This window comes from Oncorhynchus gorbuscha, linkage group LG24 (assembly GCF_021184085.1).
Source record: "Oncorhynchus gorbuscha isolate QuinsamMale2020 ecotype Even-year linkage group LG24, OgorEven_v1.0, whole genome shotgun sequence".
NCBI classification, from domain to species: Eukaryota; Metazoa; Chordata; class Actinopteri; order Salmoniformes; family Salmonidae; genus Oncorhynchus; species Oncorhynchus gorbuscha.
In genome coordinates, this window is record NC_060196.1 from 10,365,676 (window position 1) to 10,377,403 (window position 11,728).

Here is an 11,728-nt window from a genome sequence, read left to right on the forward strand (position 1 = left end):
AGTAAACGGCAGTGCAATTTCTGCATATTGCACCTTTAATTAAGCATTTTTATTTATCAATAACTCAGCCATCTCTTAACCAATCCCTTAACTTAGTTTGATAAAAGCTAAAGTAAAACTCCTCGAAAACGATCATATTTGTTTCATTAGTCCACGGTTGATATAGTCCCAAAATGTTTTGCATGTCAGCAATCAAGTTTTAAAGCTGTATAACTTTCAAAAGACAGAATACAGCTGTTATGATACATCCTTTAATAAGAGACATACTTTTTTAATAAAATAAAATAAATAAGAATTCAGAGAACAACTTTGCTCTGAACCCCTAATAATGTATTAAACATTTATAGTGCATTTCATTACAGACAGAATATGTATACTAAAGCGAGACTCCATGAGAAGAAAAAAAGTCTTAGAATGAAGTCCCATTTTGCGTTTATTAAAGTTTTGAAATACACCATATGAAAAAATAATAATAATAACACAGGTCTCAACCACAAATTTGCATGATCAAATGCATAGATTTTCATTTAAAAGTGTTCTGGGAAAAATTAAGTCGTTTTTGAAAGGAAATGGGCATTTGAACATCATATAGCCTACACAGTACCAAACACAATATGTAACATACTGTTTTGGATTATATACCACAAAATGTATGGATGCAATATTCAACCCAGGAATATTCAATTCTGAAATGTATTACTCTCATTATTCCAAATGCATCTGGGGATGCTTTCTGCTGACAACAATAAAAAGGTATCTTTGTCTTTAATGCAGGGTTTGATTGAAAAGTCAGAAGCTATCGAGTGGAATGGTTTTTCTGCTGGTGCATCCTGAGATAGCTCCTCTCTGAGAACCTCTTCCCGCATTGTGTACATGCGAATGGCCTTTCTCCCGTGTGGACCTTCAGGTGCATCTTAAGGTGGTCCTGGCGGGAGAACCTCTTCTCACACTGGGGGCAGTTGTAGGGTTTCTCCCCTGTGTGGACCCTCTGGTGCCTCTTTAGGGTGCCAGCCTCAGTGAAGCGCATGTGACAATGGGTGCAGCTGTAGGGTTTCTCCCCTGTGTGGACCCTCTGGTGGATCTCCACCTTCTGGGGGCTGCTGAAGCCTTTGTTACAGAACATGCAGAGGAACCTCTTCTCTTTACTACCACCTGACGTGGCTCCCCCTCTCCGAGCCTGGTCTCTAGCCATGTCGTTTGAGTTCAATACCTGATCAAAAAACACGTGGCCGTGAGAATCAGAAGGCCCCATTGAAGTTGACACTGGGTCATGATCCTTGAGTGCGTGTAAAGGGGAGTGGGTCACAACATTTGCATTTGTCTCTAAGCTGTCCCTGTAATTTAAGAAATCTCTGCCCTGTGAGTGTTCATCTCCTAGGTGACTATCTGCATTCCATGTGGGAGGAGCGTCGCCCTCCAATTTTACAATCACCTCATCTACCACTATAACTTCCCCTTTCTTATCTAGGCACCCTTCAGAGTATACACTACCACTATACTGGTTCCTGTCCCCTTTAGAAAGATCAGTCTGGGTCTCTAAACCGAAGAGCATGTTGCCAGTGTCCATCTCTGTAGCGTAAGAACAACACAGATCATTGCCAGTCTCTATCGGTTGACTTGGGTTGGGATGAGAATGAACCGTCCTCAAGCTTGGGTTAGCATGAAGTAAATACTCTGAGCCGGGAGCAGGTGAACAGCCCAGTCTCTCTGTGTGTAAAATCCTTTGTTTAACAGTTAAAGTCTCGCTCTCTGTCTCTGACTTGAGGACAGCATTCAGCATTCCACTGACCTCCATGATGCTATGGCAGGTCCTGGGCTGCGCTGGGGCAGTGGTGTGGTCCTCCATGGCTACAGGGGGCACTCCAGTCTCGATGTCTCTGCTGTGCCATGGGTCTTCCTCTCCTCCACGCCTCTCCTGCTTGACTCCAGGACCTGCAGACTCTGCATCTGCAGACTGACACAAGAAGAGAGAGAAGAGGTTATTACCGGTACACGAGTTGGATAACAATATCATATGGAAGTCTCACAAGCTCTCCGATGGCAGATAAATAAGGATGTACAGTGCATTATTATCCATTCATGCTATCGCATTTCTGTCTTTCTCCCCTTCATAGCCTACTTTCTTTGCCAATTCACCATCTTATAGCCTACTTTCGATTACAGGCTCAAAATGGCCAGAAACAAAGTACTTTCTTCTGAAACTCGTCAGTCTATTCTTGTCCTGAGAAATTAAGGCTATTCCATGCGAGAAATTGCAAAGAAACTGAAGATATTGTAAAACGCTGTGTACTACTCCCTTCACTGGCCCTAACCAGAATAGAAAGAGTGGCAGCTTCATTAAACTGGCAGCTTCATTAAATAGTACCCGCAAAACACCCGTTTCAATGTCAACAGTGAAGAGGTGACTCTGGGAGGCTGACCTTCTAGGCAGAGTTCCTCTGTCCAGTGTTTGTGTTCTTTTGCCCAACTTAATCTTTTATTTTTATTGGTCAGTCTGAGATATGGCTTTTTCTTTGCAACTCCTGGAATCACCTCTTCACTGTTGACATTGAGACTGGTGTTTTACAGGTACTATTCAATGAAGCTGCCAGTTGAGGACTTGTAAGGCGTCCGTTTCTCAAACTAGACACTAATGTACTTGTCCTCTTGCTCAGTTGTGCACCGGGGCCTGCCACTCCTCTTTCTAAAATCTGCCATGTCCAGCTACAATAGTCATTTACAACATCACCAAATGTCTACACTATATTTCTGATCAACTTGACGTTATTTTAATGGACAAAAAGATGCGCTTTTCTTTCAAAAACAAGGACATTTCGAAGTGACCCCAAACCTTTGAACGGTAGTGTATATTTTCAGTAGCTTAGGCGACATAATTTCTCTAATTACAACGTCCTCTCTGAAGAACATATTCAAATACCACTGCCATCACATGACCGACCGCAGCAGCAGGGTTTGCAACCTTGTGCAAATATTTAGGGGAAACTAGACTAATAGAGGTAATAACTTGAATAACAATAATGAAATACTACTGATGATAAAGTGTAATGGTAATACCCCTCCAATCACTTATGTTTTCAACCGTGTACAATGGTCTGGCTAATTAGATAACCTAAAATTCCAAGACCGTCACAGCCCTACCTCTATCATGATAATGTGCTGTGGTGAGGTTCTACTCCCCTCATTAACAGTGATTGGTTGGTCATCTCTCCATGTATTGTGTCCTACGGGCTTCACAGCACTCCTGTTGCCTCCAGTGAGATGTCCTTCACCTGAGAGAGTGATTGGGGGAAAAGAGATGGTTAGGTACTGTCAATGCTCAACGCTATATTGTACACTATTGACCATATTTACTCTGCCTATAATTGACAACGATGTAAGGTAACACTTCAAATAACTTGTTGATATAATATTTATAGATAGACGTTACATGCATATTGTTTTTATTAGGTAAATAGTAAATCAATAATATGGTTAGAATATTGTGTCTGTGTAAGCTAAGTAATCAGGGGATTTACTGCATACTATCCTAAACTTGACCAAGACCCAATTCTGGGTAACGCGTCTTAACACATGTGCAGAATGGAACGGGGCGACGTGTAATGACCAATATATATAAACGGCGAAAGACCGCGCAGCCTCCCACAAAACGTACCTCTTGCCGTTACACTGTACCGGTCGAGGATCTTGACACAAGTGGGACGACTGGCGAGGACGCGGTCCCGTGCCACCTTCAGTTCCAGTAGCTGTAGTTTCCTTCGCAATGTCCTGTTTTCTTTCTGGCTTTGAGTTATTTCCAAACGAAACACTGCATAGTCGTCGTCTACGAGTTTACAGATCTCTGCCACGGCTGCATTCGCTAGCACCTCCATGACGGAGGCTATTTGAGTGTGAAAAACCACACAGTTAGCCATTGTTAGCTGCTAGCTAGCGTTACCTAAATAACATTAATCAAGTCCCGTCTACAACGCAAAGTAAAGACGACCTGGGGTAAGTATGCGATGCTGTCTAATTAAATGAGTCATTGAGTTCAAGAGTGTTGATAAACGTCTAAATAACAAAACGCTAACGTGGAAACTTTTGTTATTATTCGTTTCCTTTTACACTGAAGAGAAGGGTGTTATTCTTCTTCTATGGTAAATGTTAGAGGTGTGTGCATTCGAGATACTTGGGAGTATTCTGCCATTCGATTGTACGTGGGTCCAATCCGAATCACATCCCTACACATACTCCGTAACCTGACGTAGTAGGCATAGAGCCACTGATTATCCATGATGTTGACTGGATAGTCAATTGGCCGCACTAACAATGTAACTGAATGACTTCAAAAATGGAAGTCAGTTTGGAGGAGGCAAGACCATGACTTGGTCATGATTCAGGAAGATGTTATTCACTAGGGATAATGTCTTAAGATAATCCAATAAAAAAAAGTGTCATTTTGTATAGAACTTTGGAATTTTTGTTTGTGTATAAAGTATTTGGCAACAATAATTTAAAAAATCACAATCATTTCAATTGTCTTGTTATCTTTGCAATAGTAACATATTATATCCTTTGTCAAAAACATGGCTAGTGTTCATAATGGTAAATAAGTATTGTGCAAGGTTTTCCCAAAATTATGACACATTTACATTCAAAGAACAAGTGAGTCATACAATTGCTAAACTAGAATTGGTTATTTTTTAAATTATTTTGATATTTTTTGTATGTTTTAAGATTCTTGTTAATACCTGTGTTTTGTTAGACATGTTTAATGTAGCAATGTAAGTTGTTGATTTTTGTATTATGAATAAAAATGTATTAAAAAATAAAACCTGCCTATTTCCTTTTGTAATGTCACGATTCCAAAGCTATATGATATTACAGAGAACAAGTTAGTATCTCACATCTTGGAAAATATTATGTTGTACTAATTGTTGATGAAATTCATGCTATAATGTTGGGTTCTTCTTCTGTGGATTTTATATGGCGGTTGGCAACCAACTTTAAGGCTGCCTTACAAGAGACATGGAAGCTCTAAATCCTACCCGATAGTCTTGTCTCCTTAAGGAAACGAAATACATAATTAAATACTACATCCCCTGAAGATTTCCACAGCAGTTGACTTAATCTTGGCTCTTGAACCACACTGCTCCTCAAATCTAATAAGTCTCTCCCTTTCCCTCCCATATTTCTGGCACTGCTTCTGCTTTACTGATTGACAATGCCATTAAGAACTTTGTACCCAGAACATCACCACAAATACCCCTATCCGTCTGACCATATACAAGCACTGCAAAACCTCACACTATATCCTGTCTGGTCCCAGACACAAATGACTAATTTTGGGTTGTGGAGCAAGCTTCCAATTGACTCCCATTCACTCGCCCAGAATGCACTACGTGGCCAATTGACGACTTATGGGAAACGTACACAATGGGTGCTAAAATGATTCCAATGTAGTTTTCCATCTCAAAAGTATCTCTGGCGGAGTCCCCACATCTGTTTTTCAGGAGACACAAAAGTTATGTTAAATACTATATCCATGAAAACCGGAAACATTCGCTTTCGTCCCAAGTATGGGAAACTGCAGCCCAATATGGCGACCGGAGTATGTGCGAGTGGGTGTGTCGAAATCAGTGAGCGTATGGAAAGTAAATCAGCTAATTGGGCAGATTTGTTGCCACTCAAGACCGTTTGGCGTTGTTGATTGGGCTGCACAACAAGCTAAACCGGCGCTAGTATCGACATCCCTGCCGACTTGAAGTGCTTTCTACTAGGTAGCACAGTCGTGTGGCCGGCGGTAGCTAATGTTACTATTTTTCTCTCACAAGATTTTATTTTTAGTAGGATAGCAGCCCACACAAGAAATAATCATCTAGATGTCACCTTGATACATACAGTGCATTCGGAAAGTATTCAGACCCCTTTTTCCACATTTTGTTCTATTCTAAAATATATTAAATAAAACATTTTCCTGGTCAACCTGCACACAATACCACATAATGACAAAGCAAAAACAGTGTTTTAGACATTTTTGCAAATCTATTAACAGGTTTTGCAGTGCTTGTATATGGTCAGACAGATCGAGGTATTTGTGGTGATGTTCTGGGTACTAAGTTCTTATTATTTACATACGTATTCAGACACTTTGCTATGAGACTAAAAATTTAGCTCAGTTGCATCCTGTTTCCATTGATCATCCTTGAGATGTTTCTACGACTTGGAGTCCACCTTTGGCAATTCAATTGATTGGACATGATTTGGAAAGGGCTATACCTGTCTATATAAGGTCCTACAGTTGACAGTGCATGTCAGAGAAAAACCATGTCATGAGGTCAAAGGTATTGTCCATAAAGCTCAGAGACAGGATTGTGTCGAGGCACAGATCTGGGGAAGGGTACCAAAACATTTCTGCAGTATTGAAAGTCCCTAAGAACACAGTGGCCTCCATCATTCTTAAATGGAACAGGGTTTGGCACCACCAAGACTCTTCCTCAAGCTGGCAGCCGGCCAAACTGAGCAATCGGGGAGAAGGGCCTTGGTCAGGGAGGTGACCAAGAACCCAATGGTCACTCTGACCGAGCTCTAGAGTTGCTCTGTGGTGATGGGACAACCTTCTCTGCAGCACTCCACCAATCAGGCCTTTATGGTAGAGTGGCCAGACGGAAGCCACTCCTCAGTAAAAGTCACATGACGGTCCACTTGGATTTTACCAAAAGGACTCTGACCATGAGAAACCGGAGAATGCTTTGGCCTGAATGCCAAGCGTCACGTCTGGAGGAAACCTGGCATCATCCCTTCGGTGAAGCATGGTGGTGGCAGCATCATGCTATGGGGATGTTTTTCAGCGGCAGGGACTGGTTGTCTAGTCAGGATTGGGGGAAAGAAGAACAGTGTGAAGTACAGAGAGATCCTTGACGAAAACCTGCTCCAGAGCACTCAGGACAGACTGGGGCGAAGGTTCACCTTCCAACAGGACAACAACCCTAAGCACACAGCCAAGACAACGCAGCAGTGGCTTTGGAACAAGTCTCAGTGTTCTTGAGTGGCCCAGCCAGAGCCCGGACTTGAACCCCATCGAACATCTCTGGAGAGACCTGAAAATAGCTGTGCACCGATGCTCCCCATCCAACCTGACAGAGTTTGAGAGGATCTGCAGACATCAGTATAAATACAGCCAACTTTGAGTATGTGACTTGTGTGGCTGAGTAAGTCAATAATTGAGTGATAGCCATGGTAGATTCATAACAATAATACACATAACAGATATGATGAAAGTTGGAGAGGAGAGCATGAAAAAATATCTGTTTCAGGGCAACTCCTACCTACTACCCAGTGCCCACTGTGGACACTCCTATGTCTCATAAGGATACTCTGGAAGGAGAAACACTTGAAGGGATTCTTCTTGGTGGGAACGGTCTGGTGCTGCTACACTTATTTCTCCTTAGCGAAGAGCTTCCCACACGTGGGCAGGCATATAGCTTGTCGGCGTCCGTAATGCTCGACCTCACACGTTGTCACCTAATGACGCCTAAGGTAGAAGCAGGAGCCACCACCGTCAGGTGGTTAGTCTTTGTGCTCCCTCCTTGACTTCTAGCCATTGTTTGGGTGTTATTAGGATTGTGGGCTGAACTACACACTAGGTACCACGCATTAGACGAGACCCTTAAGGAGAAGACAGACTTGCTGAAAGACTACCACCAGGGGGGTCTGCCATCAGTCTCTGTGAAGGCTGAAGCCCAGGGTGACCTGCTCTGTTCATCGTGGATACTGTGGTGGTTGTATCATAGAGAAAGACCCTCGTGTTCCTATCAGCCCCAGGACTTGCTCCAACCCTGAACTGAGACTGTGGCGAGCAACACCGGATATCAGCAGGTCCTCATGGACTGCAGACTGTGTAAACACAAATTGTACAGAAGAGCATATAAAGCTTTATATAAGTCTTTGCTGTACTCACAGAAACATGACATATTAAAAAATGTTAACCACAGTCAGTTGAGTTTATTATTATATATTTTTTTCCATGTGTCGTTTCAAGAATGAAGTATAATGTTTTGGTTCGACTGAGATAACCAAGTCCACACAGAGTCAATTTTGTATTTAATTTTGACAAAATGGTCATACAATCACATAACGTGAGGTACAGTACTTTTATTGAACAGACTGATACGTGACACTATGGCAACACTACCTTTTCTGTAAATCTGGTACCCTCGCTTTGAAAGAATTAATTTTAGAATACTTTGGAAAAGGTTCAACATTATTTTACACACAGCTTCTCTACTTCATGTCAAGTAAACATGAATTAAGGCACTATCATTATCTCACTATAAAACACTACTATCAACCTAAAGGGACATAGTTGTCATATCATCACTCATTCTTACCTCAGTTCACCTCATCCAGTTCCATACAATATCCAAATCCACCAGAATGAACTACAAATAAACGAGTAACTAGTACTAAATATCACTCTATACATGGGCAGTGTGCATTTCCTGAGGTAGCTCCCCTCTGAGAACCTCGTGTTAGTTGATTTGATACTATGCAAAATGTCTTAGTTAATTTGATTACTTGACACTTAAATGGTTTGATAATTCAAAAGGTGTGGTCCCACACTTAAAATTATTGAAGACCTTGGCCTGTATCCACAAAGGGTCAGAGTAGGAGTGCTGATTGAGGATCAATTGTCTTATTCATTATGATTTAAAAGGCAAATCTGGTCCTAGATCAGCACTTACAGGGGGATTCCCAAGACACAAACAGTTGGTCACTCTTACACTACCGTTCATAAATTTGGGGTCACTTAGAAATGTCCTTGTTTTTTAAAGAAAAGTGCACTTTTTTTTGTTAAATCACAAAAGCTCTGATGAAGGCCGAAATGCTCTGTTATTTTAAAAAAATACTTTTTTTTGCTCCACGAAGTATACAACAATGTGTACGCTGCCATCTTGTCTATTTCAAGTCTTCTCTCATTGATTGAGACACCTGTCATTTCTCAACACACAAAAAAAAACTAAATAAGCCCACTTCTTGTGACTCTGACGCCACTTCAAATGGATCTCCCAGGTTCCATTGGTCCAAAACCCTCACTCCGATCAAAAACCAGTCTAAGAGTTCCTATTGTCCACCACAACTTTACATCTCTTGTTTCCTTTCTTTTTCACCAGTGAAACCCACTCATTCTCACTGTCATCTTCACTCGCCAGCAGTTTCAAACAAAACATCAGTTTCCGCCATTGTGTCAGTCATCTCTTCCCGTTTCCACCTACCTCCGTTTACTCTGAAGAGAATGTATCTTATTGGTTTGCGTCATACCTCAAAGGGTGCGGTTAAATGTTAAAGGTATGCTTGCTGTTCTTTGAAATACGGTACTTCTTATGACAATACACATCAGATATCCTATGATCAGTATCTTTCAAGCTGAGAGCAGACTTGTTTAGAAAGAAGTGTTAGCTAGAACAGAATAGAAAATAATATGACTACATCACCTCCAGTAAGGTAAATATTCAACTCTTCTAGTTCTAGCCTAGGTTTACAATTTCTCTAAAAACAAGGTATTTACTAGCCTGTTTCAAATGACAAGTTAACAAAAGGGTTAATGAAGGGTAAGTGGTTGATTATAACTATAATATGTCAGCTAAAGAATGGTTCTCAGATATCCCCTGTGTACATCAAGCCACACTGCTACGATTTCTCCCCATTGTGGACACTCCTATGTCTGATCAGGTTAGTCAGGAAGGAGAAGCTCTTGTAACATAGTTTGCACTTGAAGGGCCTCTCCTTGGTGTGAACGGTCTGGTGCATCTTCACATAGTACGCTTCAGCGAAGCACTTCCCACATGTGGAGCAGGCATATGGCTTGTTGGCATCAGTCCTAACGCTCGGCCCCCCACGTTGTGACCCAATGACACCAGAGAAGGTAGAAGCAGGAGTATTTGAGCTCCGTTCTCTAGCCATTATTTGGGTGTTGTTAGAATTGTCTGCTGTGTTATAGGCTAGGTACCTCTTGTGGTGGACACCCATCCTGACCTTGTCTGTATTCATGGGGTAACCATGAGGTAGCTGAGGGAGGCTAGACCCAGGTCCAGGCTTTCTATGAACCCAATCATCAGGAATTAGACAAGATCCTGAAGGAGAAGACAGACTTGCTGATAGACTACCACCAGATGGATCTCCCACCACTCTCTCTGAAGGCTGAAGCCCAGGGTGACCTGCTCTGTTCATCATGGATACTGTGGTGTTTGTATCATAGGAACAGGAGGGTCTATCTCTATCAGCCCCAGGCCCTGCTTCATCCCTGCACTGAGTCTGTGAAGAGAAGGTTCTGGGCTGCAGACTGGATCCTTGGTCTCTCTGATGACCACCAGGACTGAGGCTATTCAATCCACCTGTCCACTGGTTGTGTTCTGTGTGGTGGTGGAATCTCTGTCCTTCGTGGTTCGGTCCCGGTTCTGACTCGGAAAGTAAGAGCAAAGGCTCCTGATCCAGGGATCTGATCTGGTGCCAGGGTTTGTGACCAGCTGTTTCAGAGGTCCAGTCTCTCCCACCAACAACACTGGATATCAGCAGATCCTCATGGACTGCAGACTGTAAACACAACATTCAGAGAAGAGCATATAAAGATGTATATAAGAAAGTCTTTACTGTACACACGGAAACATGACATATTATAAAATGCAAACCATAGTCAAGCCCATCTCGTAACACTCTGATTTAAGTAAACTACTTGACCAAAAGTATTTGGACATCTGCTCATCGAACATCTCATTCCGAAATCATGGGCATTAATATGGAGTTTGTCCCCCCTTTGCTGCTCTAAACAGCCTCCACTCTTCTGGGAAGGCTTTCCACTAGATGTTGGAACATTGCTGCGGGGACTTGCTTCCATTCAGCCACAAGAGCATTAGTGAGGTCGGGCACTGATGTTGGGTGAATAGGCCTGGCTCAAAGTCAGCGTTCCAATTCATCCCAAAGGTGCATAAGTATTTAAACCCTTTACTCAGTACTTTGTTGAAGCACCTTTGATAGCTATTACAGCCTTAAGTCGTCTTGGGTATGAAGCTATAAGCTTGGCACACCGGTAACTCGGGGAGTTTCTCCCATTCTTCTCTGCAGATCCTCTCAAGCTCTGTCAGGTTGGATGGGGAGCATCACTGCACAGCTATTTTCAAGTCTCTTCAGAGATGTTCGATGGGCTTCAAGTCTGGGCTCTGAATAGGCCACTCAAGGACATTCAAAGACATGTCCCGAAGCCACTCCTGTGTTGTCTTGGCACTGTGCTTAGGGTTGTTGTCCTGTTGGATGGTGAACCTTCGCCCCAGTCTGAGGTCCTGAGCGCTCTGGAGCAGGTTTTCATCAAGTATCTTTCTGTACTTTGCTCCGTTCATATTTCCCTCGATCCTGACTAGTCTTCCAGTCCCTGCCGCTGAAAAACATCCCCACAGCATGATGCTGCCACCAATCAACGAGTCTCCATGGTTATGGATAAACTTTACATCAACGGGCAATTGTATCGGGACTCTAGAGTAACTCCCTGGCAATTTTAATTTAATGTTCAAATCTGAGTTTGTGTTGTAGTGTATCATAACTTCAACTATAATGAATACATGATCTAATGATCTGCACTTGACAAGGAAACTTTTTAAAGATATAAAACTGTAAGATTTTTTTTGTGAAGAATCAACAACAAGTGGGACACAATCATGAAGTGGAACAACATTTATTGGATATTTCAAACTTTTTTAAC

At 42.2% G+C, this 11,728-nt stretch overlaps 1 protein-coding gene across 3 annotated transcripts; it reads right to left on the reverse strand.

Annotated features, from left to right (window-relative positions):
- Positions 1-241: 241 nt before the first annotated feature.
- Positions 242-4,259, reverse strand: LOC124012405 (zinc finger protein 583-like). 3 transcript variants are annotated; one of them, XM_046325991.1, is made up of 4 exons: positions 3,653-4,249; positions 3,139-3,269; positions 1,790-1,954; positions 245-1,210 (listed from the first exon to the last, which is right to left on the reverse strand). In XM_046325991.1, the coding sequence occupies exons 1-4, from the start codon at positions 3,909-3,911 to the stop codon at positions 797-799; spliced, it is 969 nt and encodes a 322-aa protein (XP_046181947.1). In that variant the 5' UTR covers positions 3,912-4,249; the 3' UTR covers positions 245-796. The 3 variants fall into 3 exon arrangements, with proteins under 3 accessions (XP_046181946.1, XP_046181947.1, XP_046181945.1); XM_046325990.1 differs by having other exon boundaries at positions 242-1,954; positions 3,178-3,269; positions 3,653-4,259; XM_046325989.1 differs by having other exon boundaries at positions 245-1,954; positions 3,653-4,254.
- Positions 4,260-11,728: the final 7,469 nt, after the last annotated feature.